This window comes from Anas acuta, chromosome 2, assembly GCF_963932015.1.
Source record: "Anas acuta chromosome 2, bAnaAcu1.1, whole genome shotgun sequence".
In the NCBI taxonomy this organism is placed as follows: domain Eukaryota; kingdom Metazoa; phylum Chordata; class Aves; order Anseriformes; family Anatidae; genus Anas; species Anas acuta.
The window spans coordinates 146,205,579-146,220,969 of record NC_088980.1 but is presented as its reverse complement, the minus strand read 5'-3'; the positions used below and the strand labels follow the sequence as shown (position 1 = coordinate 146,220,969).

Sequence of the window (15,391 nt, the reverse complement as noted above, 5' to 3'; positions counted from 1 at the left end):
TCCCACTGCTAAGCCGACTGTGAAATCTCCCCGGAAAAATGGAATATTGCCCTGAGCCACGCCAAATTACCTGGGATAGTTTGGTGCCTTAATGCGATTAAACCACGTCCTGGTCAGCTGGTTACAAAATCTGAGGGCTTGGCAAGGGTACTCGGGGAAGCATGAGAGCACTCCTCATGTGGTGCAGGATATTCGTTTTAGGCGTGCGTGCGCTTGGCTGGGTGGAAATTTTTGGGGTGTGTGTGTGTAGAGCACCGTGTTCGGGTGGCAGGAAGCCCACCTGGAAGGCTGGGGATGCTTTTAGGGCTGACTGCTGCTTGCAGCAAAGACTGTAAGGGGCTGTGAATTACTCACTGCTGGCAGTAACAATAGAAGGTCTTGCAGAAAAGCCATAGAAACGTGGAAAGCTTCGTGCTAAACATGTCAGCAAAAAAAAAAAAGTTACAGACACGGGGACTTTTCCCAGGTTCTTCTTAAACTTACGGTCCTGAGTAGCTCCAGACAAAGGATAAAATCTGTTTTCCCACAGCTCCCCCGGAGGTTCAGCAGTTACAGCATCGTAACACAGCTTCTGTGGGACCGGGTTTGTGGAGAGATTTCACGGGACCTTGCCAAAGGGTTTGGCTCCGCTCTTTGGAAGGTGGAAACAGCATTCGGGCTGCTTCAGCAGCAACAGAACCGCTCTGTGAGCTCTTACCAGGGTTGGATTCCGTCACTCCAACACTTGTTCATATTCCAGGCGCTTCGGGCAGCACCCTCCGACCTGCTCGTGCTGCCTGAGAGGCGATTTGGTGCATGCAAACGCAGCCCGAGGAGCAGGAGCGCGTTACTGCTGCGGCTAGCGAAGTCCCCCCCCTTTTCTCATGGCATGGCAGCAGCGTTTATGCAAGCCCGTCCCTCGCAGCAGGCTGACAGGTATGTCAGCATCCTGCCCCGACCTTCCTGACAGGTGGTTTCTGCAGCTGCCTGTAACCACACGTTCCCTTCACCGCTGAGCAATCGAGCCTGTGGGAGCCTGTTAGGATTTTTGGCATAACTCGCCGCTGAAATTGCAAACTCTTGATTGTTTTCCATCAAAACTGAAATTCCATTCGTTTGACATTCAAGTTCAGCTGTCGTCTCAATTAGCACACGCTGTTTCCTTCATCCAGGGCTGAAATTAGTTCTTCCTAGCTCACAATGCTCCTTCTGTGCTATTAGCTCGTCCCTTATCTACTCCTCGTTAGCTGCGTGCTCCGAAACTTCTGGAGGCAGAGCACCTCACCCACGGTGATGAAAGGAGCTCCCTTCTGGATTTCACAGGTCATGGCCTAAGGAAATGAAGGCTTCAGAGGTGTAGTGGTCTGTGAACTAGTGATCTACGAACTTCTTCCCATATCTGCCCTGTGCCACCCCCAGTTGGGCCCCAAGAGGATCAAGGGAGTGACCCCAGTTTAGAAGAAAAGCCTTAATTAGGCAGGAGGGACGTGTTTTATTCTGTTTGAGTTAATTTCAGAACAAAACTACACATTTCCTCATCAGCTGGGCTCTGGCTTTGTGGAAATCATGTAGGTTGTGGAAGAGATGAAGAAATCAAACAATTATCAAAGGGATTTTAATGAAACTTTCTTTTATTTATCTAAATACGATAACTGTATGTGATAATTAAATAGAATTCTCATAGGAATGAAGAATCAACTTTCCCTTCTTCCCAAGGAATCCAAAAAAATGTTGCTATGTACAGAGATTTACAGGGATATGCAATAGTTCATTGGGTTCCCGGACTCCAAAATGTGATACACCATGGGTAAAAACGTCTACACCGCAGCTGGTGCAGCCCGTATCCATCCTGTACCTTTTATTAGGTTCTGTAAACTTTACATTTTCAAAACTATAGCTTGTCCAAGGATGAGAAACATTCCTCAGCTGAAATTCTGCCGTTGCACACAATTTTCATGATCCACAGCCTAAAAAGTTAAGTTATATTCTTTTGAATACGATTTTTGGACAGGTGAGAAGACAGGCAAAATGGGTCGGAGGGGCGAATCAATGTGCTTAGGCTTCTGGTTTCTGTTGGAGTCAGATGAAAGGTGATGTAAAGCAGGATTAAAAAATCAAAATAATAAATCAATAGATGTTAAGTGTCTGGTAACTTTGGCACTTCGATGGAAGTCCTTTATATGTCAAGAATTTTTGTACTATTTTTTGCCTTTCACTTACAGAAGCTTCCTTCATTTTCATGGATTATTTGGCCAAAAGTTTCTCAGCTTTGTGGGCGATGCGGTGCAAGGTGCTGAACCTCTGTAACTTCCTTTAATTCAATGGGAACTGCTGATACCCAGTTTCTCTTTACAAATTAGAAACCTTGAAGAGTTCTGTAAAAAAAAGTATCATAACCTCTAAGTTAATGTTCAGTCCAGTGACCACTGAGAGGACTTCCAAGATCCATGCACTGCTGAGTGAGCTGGAACTCAGTACTTGGAGGCTGTTACTGAGAGGACTTCGCTTCCTTGCTTGGCTTCAGTTTCCAGGCTGACTCCACGCAGCTGCTCTGCAATGAGGAAAATTGCTCGGAGCTGCTGGGACTGGAGGTTTGTAACCAAGCGGGCTGGAATGCACCCGCGGTGCTGATGAGGGAAAGGCAGCACAGGGTGGCTGCGAGATGTCCTCTGCACCCTGCGCTGTTGGTGCGGGGCCATTTTGTGGTGAGCGTTTTCTGTTCCTAGAAACCCTGCACAGAGATTTCCTCGCTGCGCACCTCCAGCAGACAGCTCGGAGACAGTGCGAAGGTGGAAACTGTGCTTCCCTGCCAGCCCTAAAGGAGTCCTCCTAAATCAAGACTGAGCTGTGATGACAGCGTCGTGTCAGTCTGGCACGTAAATAGCAGCCTTCGGTCTCCTGAATTAGTTCCTTAGGCAAGTGCACAAAAGGCACGGGGAGAACCTGCGCCTTACCCCGCGTCCAGGTGCCCGGCCACATGGAAACCTGCTGGATCTACCGAAACAGCAGCCTGCCACCAGGGGCACGTGGCTGGCAGCACTGCTTTAGATGTGCCCTTACCGGGACCGTGAGGCATCCGACGTTTATGTGCTGCCAGGCTTGGCTTGTTAATTAGGGAAACGAAGCATCCAGAAGCACCGAAACAAAAGAAGAGGCTGGGAATCGTCTTCATTTTGCAGTAGGCAGAATTTCTGCGTTCAGCAGTGTACAAGCGATTGCTAAACAGGTCCTCAGTACGTCCGCCTGCAATTCAGGGCCAGGCGCTTATTATGCAAACAGGTTACCTTTGTGGAGGCATCGCCAGGGCGAATTTAAGCCCGTCCTGTTTGGTTCCTCCTGTCGGACTCTCACGGGCCGGTAAATGTTCATGGTGTTGTAGAGGACCGCCGAGCTTTCGGGCGCGTAGTGCGGCTGGTAGTAGTTGGGCTGGACGGCCGGCTGGGCCGGGGGGGAAGGCGTGAAGGAGACAAAGCTGTGGAAAGAATTCACCCTGTGCAGCGGTGACTGCGGGGCCAGGTTGCTGTTGAAGATGAGAGTTCGTGGGGTCTGCTGGTTCTGGTGGTTGCTGCCGGTGGAGAGGCTGCTCAGGGGGTCTGAGAGGGTGTTGGCGCTGCCCTCGTTGCTGTCGGGGAGGCTGCGCTGGGGAGCCCAGCTGGTGCGGAAGAGGAAGGGCATGGTGCGTGGCGGAGACTTGGGGCCCCTGACGGGTTTGGACAGGGCGTAAAGGTGCCGGAACTCCTCGTCAAACAGCTCCACCACTTGCCCGGTGAACTTGGAGAGGAGATTGCGGTGCACCTGGCCGCACAGCCACGTGAAGCTGGAGGGAGAGACGAGGCGAGGTTAGCGTTAACTTCAGTGGGGACGGGAGAGCCAACACGGGACGGAGATGTCCTGGTTGGCTTTCAGGTCAGTTCACATCAGCTCCTCGCTCTTTGACTTGGATCGAGCTTTGTTATTGCAGCTGCCTTTAAAAACCTTCAAGAACCCTTGCAAAGTTATATAAGCTCCTGAAGGGAGTGGTGAAAACCATCAGCCACGTCCATGGCAGGACTCAGTGCCAAGTCCTCCAGGAGCCTGTGGCTGTTTGTGGGAAGGAGCTTAGCCCCCTAGTTCAGCTGTCCCTCAGTGCTTAAATTCATGTCCTGCCACGTCTCTCCTGCAGATACATCAGCTGTATCTTGCCACGCCACTTTGTAGATCTCAAAACTGGCGTTAGAAAGACTGGTGAAAAACATCCACCCTTCGCCAGCTTTCCTTCTGCTGTGCCTCTGTCTGCATTGGTCAAGAGAAGCTCATAAAAACCCAACCTCGCTGTCACATCCCCCCCAAAACAAACCTCATTTGGGGTTGGGCAAAAGCTCATTTTCTTCACAACAGAGAGAATGAAATTAGCAATATTTTCTACAGCCTTTGCAAAAATAAAATAAAATAAAATACCTTGCTGTAAGGTAAGGGCAAAGCACCGCAACAATTTTTATTCCTGTAGGCTCACCGGAGGCTCACCTTGGAACACTTCATGGCTTCCAAATGATTTTTCTCTTATGTACTACCCTAATCCACTTGGCAAACGTAAATTTGTTCTCTCTTACAAAGCCACAAGCCAGCTTGCCTGTGCTGTGAAGGCTGCCCTGTGTGAGCAGCAGCTGCATTCGTAACACGAGCGCAGCTGAGAGCACGAGATGTTAATTGCTCCCCAAGCTGACCGGGGCTCGAGCTGGGCAGCAGATTTTGTGGTCCAGAGTTAGGTTTGAACTCGAGGTTATTCAGTGTTGGCGAAAGCCTGCCCTGGTTATTCCTGTAGGACCTTATTAGCTACGCTGGATTTGCACGAGGATTGCCAGCAGGCAGCTTTGGCTGTAGGTGTGAGCACTTTCAATCCTGGTCTTGTCAAAACTGACAAAACTGTGTGAAACTCGGAAGGACTGACAGCCTCAGCTGAGCTAACAGAATAAAGACTCACTTTGTACCTGCCAGTTCAAGGTGCTCTAAAGAGGGCTGGGTTTTGGCACGCGTTGTTGCTGTACTGTTGATTCAGGAGCAAGAGGAGGAGCGAAGCAATCCCTGCTCAGTGCCACTGGGCACCTGACCATTTCTGACTGAGCATGAAAACGTCCAGTATGTTACTAAACCCCGGGTACTTCTCCTCCACCTCATGCAAATCATTCTCAGTTTTGGCAAAACCTTAGGAGCGGAGATAAACTGCCCAGCAAGCAACTCCCCCTGCTTTGGTAACATCTGCTGTGCTAGCAGGGCATTGCCTTCGCTCGCTAAAAAGCACTCTCCAAACCTTTGCATGTCCTTGATCTAACCGTGAGGGAGGCTACGAACCTGGAAAGAATATGAATTGAGAGGGTCAGCAGTAAAACGAGGCAAAACCTGCGTTATTTCAGACATGTTTGTGGCTGTGTGCTGCTTCCAGCCCTGCTGCTCTCTGCCTGGAGGGAGAGGGCCAGCTTCTGCTGCTCTCATTTTGCCTCCTTCAGGAGCACTGAGTTATATTACCTAACTTCAGATTTCATTCAAATTAAAAATATGAAGAACTAGCATACCTTTAATGGGAGGGGGTAGATTAAGACAGAGGCAGCAAAAAGAAATAATTCATCCTAACCTCACACTGCAGAAACAGGCAATAAAGATCGAGACAAAAACTAAATCTTCAGACATTTATTGATGCCTGCAGTCACGCAGACGCACAGCTGGAGCTGCTGCTTCCTCAGGAGCTTCTCCACTCCAGCCTGTCACGTGTGGCAGAGCCAAGCACATCCACACTGACCAAAGCAAGGGCTTTATAACGGGTTTTTAAAACCCACAGGCTTCATGGTGGTTCCTTTGCCTCTAACAAATTACCAAATTCAGGCCTCTTTGTTGTCTGTTAGGCTAACATAGTTTGTTCCCAGACACTTTGGCTGGAACCAGCAAGCTGTGGTCCCTCTTTATTTCCTCACCTCTACTTTATTTCCTCACCTCACCTTTATTTCCTCCCCTTGTTGCTGTTATAAAGCCACGCAGAGCACAGCACAGGTGAAATATATTGTATTGGTTTTAAGATCCTTTGTATTCATTTTAAGATTTATTTAAACATGACTTCCAGTAAATGCATCGCAAAAAAAGTGTGTTTTACTCCCTTAACATCATTCTGCTTACACCTGCAGAGGTTGTTGAGTAAGATTTGGCAATAATAGAAATTTTTCAAATGAATAAAGGGAGAGCTAGCAAGCCTGTGGAAATGCCAGGCACTGATAGCCAGGTACAAGCTGTATGAATCTCCAGGCTGGTGCTGAGCACGCTGAAGTTAAATAGTGTGTAGATTTGTTCCTCACCACCCACTCTGCTTGCTTGCTGGATATGGGATTAGGTAGTTTGACAAGGCTCTTGGATTTACAAGATAATGCAACGGCAGTAGAGAATGACAGAAGTGACTCTGCACAGGACTTTGAGGGGTTTTTTTCTTCTTTAGGATTGAAATCCTAAATCCTAATTTCTTTAGGATTGAAAAGAGAAGCCAAAAGGAAGCTCCTTGGCTAAAGAAAATCTCTTGTTCTGTCCCTCTTCTCCCACACATCGACTTCTGCTCTCTCTGTGAATCTGCTGTTGCATTTCCAAATGTCTTTGTTGTTTTTTTTTTATTGGCCGCCATGGTTTTATTGTTCTTTCAGTTTTCTTTCAATCCCTCACCAGCGTTCACTCGTTTTTGTCTGATGGTTCGTTTAGAAACAGTGAAACAGTGGATGCCTGTGTCAGAAGACAGCTGAGTTCTCACAGCCTTCCCCAGCCCCGCATATTCACCTCTACCTTTGTTATTATAGTTGCATAATCTTCCTGGTGGCACAGTTTTATCAGACTAGAAGCATTTAAGCCTCCAAATCATAAACCTGGATTAAGAAAAACAATCTCCTCCTTTTAATTATTTAATCACATCTGTAATCATTTTCCCTTGTCTTTTTGTATCTGAGTTTCTAGGATACGCTTCAGTTGTTTGTGAAGCTTACCTACGTAGCCATGAGGCTTAGGAACTTTATTTATTTGATGCAAGCTCACAGTCTCATGAAATTCCCTGACCTCAGGATCTTGGTTCTTAATTAAAAGCCCAATTGTTGAGATGCTACCTCCTGTACCTGAAATAATTACAGAAGCACAAAAGTGGAGAGTTGCAGATGCAGCTTGTAAAAAAAAAAAAAAAAAGTACAACAGCCACCTAGATGCACACTTCCTATCTGTTAGGGAAACACAAGACAAAGGAGTAAGTCTCTGAAGTATTTCTGCTTTCCCTTTAATCACTAAACTTGTCAAATAGAGAACAAATCCTCAGATAAGCTGAGCTGCATTAAGGGATCCCAAGGGATGGAAACGTATCGTGTCTCATGATCACAGCATCTGAGGACCCAAACAATAAGGAAAGTGTAATACTACGACACACACAGCTCTAGTTCTGCTCCAGGGCTGCACTGGCAAAGCTGTTTTAATTAGTTTCGGAACATTTAAATTAAATACCACACGGTAAAGAAGTAACACGGGCTTTTAAGCAAGAGATTTGGATTATTGGAGAACGGCATGTATATGAAAGCAGAAGGTTGCTTTTTTTTGTTCAAAAAACCCATTCATCCATACCACAATTTCCACAGCACTTTTTTTTTGTGAAGTAATATTAATAAAAGGGGACCTAGATATGAACTGCAATGGCTTATCTCACCTGTAGGATCCAGAGAGCACGTATCTCCAGTCAGAAATAAGAAATTTTTCTTGTATTTGTCCTGAAAATTTCCTGCCTGATTTGGCACAGTAAACCTCTCCAGTAACGCTGCGGACTGAGATATTCTAGTAAAGAAAAAGAAAAGTTGTATGAGCAGAGTGAGTTACATGTTTTGTCTTTTTTTTTTTTTTTAATTAAAAGTCAGAAGGAAAGAGCCCTTTTCCCCTGTTGCCTTTAGCACTTCCCTCATTTCTGCTACAATTTCTTTATGGATTCTAAAGTTATATGTGAAGGTTTGGGGACAGGGAAACTTTCTGACCAGATACAAGACTACGTCTTTCAATAGGAATATAAACCTGCATGGAAATCTGTGCAGGGGAAGCTGCTCTGTACAAGAACAGATGCTGCCCCTCATGAAATGAGTGCCAGAGACGTGTCCTTCGCTCTGAGTAGCCTGTTATCTCCCCTGACATCCCAGTGCCATGTGCTTCCCCATCGTTTCACGCTGTCACTGGCACAACCTCTGCTTTTCTAATCCACCCGGGCCTGCAAGGACATGCATGCTGCGCTGCTGGCGAGGCCCAGATGAGCTGTTAATGCAGTATCAGGTGCGAGCACACGTGTGAATGGAGGAAAAGGTCCATTTGGCCGTGATATGCTTCTGAGCTGGCACAGCTCAGCTGCTCCTTGTAGCTCAGCAAGCTCAATTAAAGCCACGTCAGGTGCCCAGAGCTGACTCCACTGCCTCCGTGCATGCTATGCAGAATGAAGGCCTCGGTAAATGAGTGGCACTGAGGGTGCAGCTCGGTTTTGAAAACCCGTGAATCGGAGCAGCAGGCGTACAATAAACAGCTAAGGAGTGGGGGTGTACAGACATACAGACACCGTAATGAGAATGTTTTATTAATTTGGGCTTCCTGGTACGTTTGGTGTGGAATTCAGCTGCTGAAACGCAGGTGTCTGCTGCAGTTAAGATGCCCTCAGGCCTCCTGCCTGCCCTCCAGCTGCTGTTCCAGAAGGCTGCTGTCTCTGCGGTATCAGCCAGCCCCGCGAAGATGTCCCAGCTGCCCTGCAGCACCTCCAGCAACACCTGAGAGGGCTCCTAGGAGGTTGTTTTGAAGGTCAGTTTCCTCCGGCAGGGATGAAGTTGGACTGTGCCAACAGCCAGCTCAACGCGAGGCATCACCCTTAAAGCACAGCCCCAACGGCGTCGTTTTATTGTGTTTCCTATAAACACCCACAGAACCGAGCTGAAACGCTGAGGCTGAGGATCAAGAGCAGCAGGGAAAGAAGCAGGGCGATGCCAGCAGAGCCAACCCCTCCCAGACCAGCTGAAGTCAGTGCTTTTGTCACCTCCCTCTGTTAGGGAGCTTCATCTAATGGAAATGCCTCAACATCCTCTAAAATCAGTGGTAAGCTAATCAGTTAGGTAAGATAATCCCACCTCTGGAAGTCTCTTTTGCTGTTTTAGTTAAAAAGGGGATTGATCCTAGTGTAACTGTGCTCCTACCCCAAAGCTCCCAAAATGGGATGGAGCGGAGAGGCGCAGTACCTTGAAGAGATCCTCAGCGATTTGCAGTTTGTCGCACATCTCAGAGAAGAGGTTTATGTTGCCGTGATCCAGCAGCAGGTAGACGAAGACCATGCGCTTGTTAGCGGCCTCCAGGAGGTCACAGAGAATCTCAGTGTCTGTGAACACGTCCATCACGATAGCGAGCACCTAAGGGAAAAAAAAAATAAAAAACAAACAGGAGCATCCGCAGAGTAAATTTACAGAAGTTAGGGTTGCCTGGGAGGTCACTGAAAGGTGCTGGGGTTTTTATTTGTTTTTAAAAAGTTCTAACAAATGCAAACCTTAGAAGATACATGGGGATATGTCGTTGTTTTTTCCCCCGAATCAATAAATCAAGGAGAGACATCACTTCGTTGCTTTATTGTTCTAATAAACCCAACATAACTTTTAAGTTCTTTTAATCACAAGCCAGAATGGGACCCAGGAAATGGTAGGCGAGATGTCAGCACCAGGAAGTACATTGAAGCATTGCAACAGCACCATATATTTTTTTTTTTTTTATTTTTACATCCAGCTTTCACGATTTCTGAGCTAACTGTTCCAATTTAAGCACACATCTATGCCTCCCGGTGCACAAACGGCGGGATGACAAACTTCCACGCTCCTGCTCGTGGTACCTGCACTCGCAGGACGCCGTGTTCAACCCGTGAAACCAAACCTCACAGTATTTCTGCAGATCCGTCCTCCTAATTTCCTTCAGCTTCCACCGAATCCTACTCAAAGCCTGTGCCCACGCTTGCCAGTGAGCTTCCCTTCCCTTCCCTCCCCGCCCCAAGGAAACCCTACAGGGCCCGGCACGTCCTGCGTGCCGCCATCCTGTCCTGACAAGCTTGTACTTGTGGAGCAGCGAGGATCCCACACCTTCACCCTGCTGCCAAGGCACCGTGCTGCAGAAAAGGCCCTGCCAGTGCTGGGTAATTGCCCAATTACGGCCAATTACGGCCAATATCTTACGTCCACGCTTACTGTTAACACACCTCCGACTGAGACTGCCTTTTCCAAGAGCACAATTCTGCCTCTTCCCATTCAGCCTCCCCGTAGCTCCAGCCCGTGTCCTGCTCTTTCACCAGTCCTTCCCCAGCTGTGTTTCTGCATGTGCCTGTTACTTGCAGTGCTCAGTGCTTTTGCCTTTCACTTTGTGATTTGTGCCTCACAAATGTATTAGGGTCATACCTCTCCCTGCTCCCTAATCCTTTGCAGTTTGATGTTGTCTACCAACATACTCTTTATTCCATTTTTGATGTTGTTAATGGCTGTATTAAATACCAAGTGTGCCCTTATCGGATACTAACGAATCCAGTCACTGAAAAACTCCTCGAAAAGCAGGTGCCAAACTGATCCTGTCACCACGCGTTACTCCGGTGCCCTCCTGTAACATCAATGAGGTGGCTCAGGGGGTCAGGTGGGCTTACACTGCATCTCCCCCTTTTCCCCTGTGAGTTTTCTCCTCTCAGGACGGCAAATGGGACAGGATCGATACATTGGCTGATGCTTATCTTACAATGCCAGAGGTGTTGCTTCTGTTACTGCACCCTTCCGATGCTGGCAGCTTCAAATGACGGATCCGTGATCCTCCTGACGCGCTGAGCTCTTGCAGCCTCTCGAAGAGAAATTGCCAGCGGGCGTTCTTCTCCCAGGCTGCCGCGTTCAGCATCATCAGGCCCAGCTCCTGCCCTCGCAGGACGCTGCCACAGCAAAGTCCCTGACTCTAGAGGGCTCCGCAGCCTGTGCTGGGGAGCCGGCACCACACACACCTCTCTTTTCATGTGGCAGCTCTCCAGCCAGTAGAAATTTGAGGTTAAAATTTTTGGAAGTTTGCTCAGCAGAGCTAAAAGCAGGAGGGGTGTGATTATAACACCTAGAGCCATGGTTTCCAAGAAATCCGAAATGTGCACTATTTCCCTCAAAATGCAGCTCCGTTCCTAGCTCTCACTCGGGGCCTCTCGGCCCTCACCTAAAGTGGAGAGTGTAGCAGGTACTTTTCCCTACAAAAGGAAATTCAGGCAAATTGCTTGGTATACCCACTGCTCTGACCCTTAAGAAGTCTTTGGGGACTTCATTGTTGCACCGAAGCCATGGGACCCCCCAAATTCCCTTCTATCATAGCACTCGTGAGGGTTTTGCTTCTGACCATACATCTGTGACACTGCCGACGGAGTCTCAAGTTTACACAAGAGCAAAGCTCCCTGCTAATGATTAGCAGAGTCCTGAAATGCCAAATATATTTTTTTTCCAAGAAAAGAGCCGAGCTGTCACCACTCTGCCTGAGCACACATCAGAAGAGCTTTCTGACCCCTTCATCTGTCCATCTGCTGGCTTGCCAGCTGCTGGGCAGCCTCCTTGTGACAGGCACCTCTCCATGCCCCCCCATAACTTCTCTGCTATCCGAGGCATGATCCACACCTGTCCCGCACACCGAGTCAGGCTGTGGGGGCTCTGTATGGAGCCCATGTCACAGCTCAGTAACACTGATAACCTGTCAGGGATGAGAAGCCTTTTTCTGACCAATTCCCTTTGGGGACATCTGGCATGCACCTGCCCTCCCCCTAGGGGCTCCCCTTCACCCACATCTCCCACCAACCCCCCAAAACGATCGCTTCTAGCTCTAGCTGGTCTTTTTTTAAGAGCAGGAGGACAGAGAAGTGCAGAGGGGACATGAATTTGCTCTCCGTACCTGAGTGGTCTTGTTGATGTAGCGGCGTATGATGTCTCTGATGTTGCTGTTCTTCTCCGTTTGGAAATACACCGTGGCTGTCGACTTCTCCTTCAGGTAGGGCTTCTCTGCCGTAATCCATGTGTGCAGGAGGGCCGGCTCGCTGCTGTCAGAAATGGTTGGGAAGTAGGTCCCCGACGGCAGAGAGCCAGCATCGGCCTGCCTCGGCGCGGCCGCCCCGTCCGCGGGGGATTCCTGCGCGTAATACGACTCCCTGGCGTTCTCCTTGATGTAGCGAGCCTCCACCGAGGAGAGGAAATCCACCTCGCCTTCTTTGCTCAGCGTCTGGAGGTACGAGTCTGTCCCCCCGTCCAGGAAGGCGTCGGTGGCCAGCCTTATGCTTTCGTTGTGGCTGAAATCTGCTTTCGTCGACTTAAGGGACTGGTTCTTGATGTCCTCCAGCCTCTTTTTTATCTTGCCCATATGTCTGGAGTGGCTCATGGTTCGTTGTCTCAGCAGCCGATCTGCGGGGTAGGCACAGTGCATATGCGCGGCGCAGGGAACGTAATCGTCCTTCGGGTTGGGAGCCTGCATTCTGGCGTAAAATCACCTGGGCTGAATGAATTAACTGCGAATAAAAATAAAGAGATCTTATTACCTCAGGCGAATTCACACTCCCTGATTTTGTTGGTACAATTATCTTCAAAAAAAAGAAGCTTACTTCTCAGGTGGCGGTGTACTTCAGCAACAATCTGTTTCCAGATGGGACACAAGCACAAAGCTGATTAGATTGCTTATCTGAGAGGCACCCACCTCACCCCAAGGGCATGCGGAGGATTCAAGTCCAATTACCAGAGCTGTCCGATTTGGCTGTATTTCCCTTCTCGACGCATCCTGTGAAATGCGAGTGAGGAAAGTATTCAAGCAAAAGCAGGTAGGCTCCCGAGGATCGTTGCACAATCTTCAAAACACCTTGAGGCTTCTCTCTCTTCCCCTAGTATTTGTTACGGAGCAAAAACAAGTCTGGTGTTTAACTGGGACAAAGACATCAGCCATGTCCATGACTTCGGAACAGCAGAAAGGGTCACAGACTCTTGTCTGTACCTACATGCTGCCAGGCAGGCTTAAAACTAAACTTGAAATTCGTCACTGTGCCCCGCTCACAGCATGTTGCTATTACCATAGACGATTCACTCCTGTATTTCTTTAAAGCTTTGTGACTACGCTGCCCTATTAAAAGAAAAATACCCCTTCCCAAACATCCTGAGTATTATGTGGAGGGAGGGTTGTGAGCTGGCCTCAAAATACAAACACTCATCATTTGATTGTGCACATTTAGCGCTGTTTGTTTGGTTTCCTTTTTTTTTTTTTTTTTTTTTTTTTTTTTAAGGCAGCAGCTCCTGCAGTCACGTTGTCACCGTGGCAGCCCGGCTGCTGTGTCATTAGCAGGACGGAGGCGCAGGTTCGCAGCGGGGTGAGAGGCGCAGCGCCTCTGGGAGCCAGGCCGACTGGTATGACTGCACGGGGGGTGAGGTGAGGCAGGGTGTGAAGGCACCGTGCCTGAGGTATGCCATAAATACTTGGGTGCATGCTTTTACGCAGAGGCACGTGTGACACACTTTTATCACGCAGCTCGGCTTTACCATCGGGCTGCATAGCTCTGCGCCACGCCGCATCCGTGCACCAACGTGCCATGGCTCCAGAGGTGGCCATAGGCAGAGCAGACACAGCAGCCTGGTGTCTGCTGGGCTGCTAAGGGCACACCTGAGCTGGGAAGGAGTCCTGTCTCTCTTACCAACACGCTGTGGAGCACAGGCGTCTTCAGGGCTCTTCAGAGGAGCACAGACCTGTTTTTTCCAGGGTAGATTCCCAGATTCTGTGTCCCCAGAGTCTGTGTCAGATGCCTTATGGAAAAAAAATAAAATAAAAGAAAGTAATTATATGCTAGCGTGCCACAAGCATACATATTAAAACACAGAGGAGCTCGAAATGATTCAGATTTTAGACCCAGAGCCATGGAGGGGGGGAACACGCACCTCAGGAGCCAGAGGAGAGGTGCTGGAGGTGGTGGCCGGAGCGGTGCAGCTCGTGCTGTGATTTTGGGAACTGTCCCCTGCCCTCCCCCCGCCCCCGACATCCGCCCGCAGCTGTCAGACGCAGCAAAAAGTCATTAATTATCTAGTGACCTGCTCAGTGCAATTATGCTGAGAACGATGCCTCCTAATTAATGTGACGTGCGAGATCGCGCCCTGCCAACGCCAATCAGGGCCTGGCCGGGCCCAGCAGGGCGGTCACCGGCCCTGCCCAATGTCCTGCCCCCAGCCCAGGCCAGCACAGTCACCCTGGGGTCCCACATGGTCACCCCAATATCCCACACGGTCACCCCCATGTCCCACACAGTCACCCCCATGTCCTACATGGCCACCCTGAGGTCCCTGCATGGCCACCTCAGGGATCACACCGTCAGTGCACCTCACGGTCATTTTGGGGACACACATGGGCAGTCCAAGGACCCCCCTATCACCCCAAGGTCCACTCCTGTCACCCTGGGGAACCCTCACTGTCACTCTGGGGTCCTGGTGGCAGGCTGAGGTCCCATGGCAGTCACCTCAGGGTCCCACACGGTCATCTTGGGGTCCCACACAGTCACCTCAGGGTCTCAGACAGACATCATGGGGCCTGACATGGTCACCTCGGGGTCTCACACAGCCACCTTCTGGCTCCACATGGTCACCTTGGGGCCCCCCATGGTCACCTCAGGGTCCCCCATGGTCACCTAGAGACCCCACACAGTCCCCTTGGGGCCCCACACTGGTGACATACACAGCCACCAAATGGGCCCTGGCTGTCACCATCAGGTCCCACATGGCCACCACAAAACCCCACAAGCCCTCATTCGGTCACTGGGGGGTCCCCCACGGCCACCACAGGGTCCCTCAGTGTCCCCATGGATCGGCCCCTCCCACCACACCGCCTCCTGAGGACCGCCCTTAACAGCCGTAGCGGCGAGGTTGCTTTCAGCCGCCTCGTTAGCGCAGTAGGTAGCGCGTCAGTCTCATAATCTGAAGGTCGTGAGTTCGATCCTCACACGGGGCAAAGGCGGATAGCTTTTTTTTTTTTTCTTTTCTTTCTTTCACCAGTGTCACAGGGCTCCTCCCAGCGCTCATGCGGCACCCACAGCTTCTCTGGGCAGCCTCTTTCAGGGCCTCAGCAGCCTCTGAGTGAATTTCCTCCTAATGTCTAGTCTAAATCTCCCCTCTTTTAGTTTAAGACCACTCCCCCCTTGCCCTATCATTATCTACCAGAGTAGAAGTCCTTCTTCTTTTTTATAAGCCCTGTTTAAATACTGAAAGGCTGCAATAAGGTCATCCTGGAGCCTTCTCTTCTCCAGGCTGAACATCCCCAGCTCCCTCAGCCTTTCACCACAGGGGAGGTGCTCCAGCCCTCTCACCATCCTTGTGGCCCTCCTCTGGACCCGCTCTAACAGCCCCACGTC

General features: G+C 49.6%; 1 protein-coding gene and 1 non-coding gene across 2 annotated transcripts; one reads left to right on the top strand and one right to left on the bottom strand.

The window, feature by feature from the left end:
* Window positions 1-1,592: 1,592 nt before the first annotated feature.
* On the bottom strand, window positions 1,593-13,114 carry FAM83A (family with sequence similarity 83 member A). Its single transcript, XM_068672591.1, has 5 exons — window positions 12,617-13,114; window positions 11,917-12,523; window positions 9,222-9,389; window positions 7,670-7,794; window positions 1,593-3,796 (listed from the first exon to the last, which is right to left on the bottom strand). The coding sequence occupies exons 2-5, from the start codon at window positions 12,487-12,489 to the stop codon at window positions 3,247-3,249; spliced, it is 1,416 nt and encodes a 471-aa protein (XP_068528692.1). The 5' UTR covers window positions 12,490-12,523; window positions 12,617-13,114; the 3' UTR covers window positions 1,593-3,246.
* Window positions 13,115-14,918: 1,804 nt separating this feature from the next.
* Window positions 14,919-14,991, top strand: TRNAM-CAU (transfer RNA methionine (anticodon CAU)). The gene has a single exon. It is a non-coding gene; the product is annotated as a tRNA-Met (tRNA).
* Window positions 14,992-15,391: the final 400 nt, after the last annotated feature.

Coding starts and splice junctions, on each gene's coding strand:
- FAM83A (XM_068672591.1), bottom strand. CDS start 12,489: ATGCAGGCTCCCAACCCGAAGGACGATTACGTTCCCTGCGCCGCGCAT. Junction 9,390..11,916: donor ACATCAACAAGACCACTCAG/GTACGGAGAGCA, acceptor TTTTTCCCTTAG/GTGCTCGCTATCGTGATGGA. Junction 3,797..7,669: donor GTGCTCTCTGGATCCTACAG/GTGAGATAAGCC, acceptor CTCTCCCTCCAG/CTTCACGTGGCTGTGCGGCC.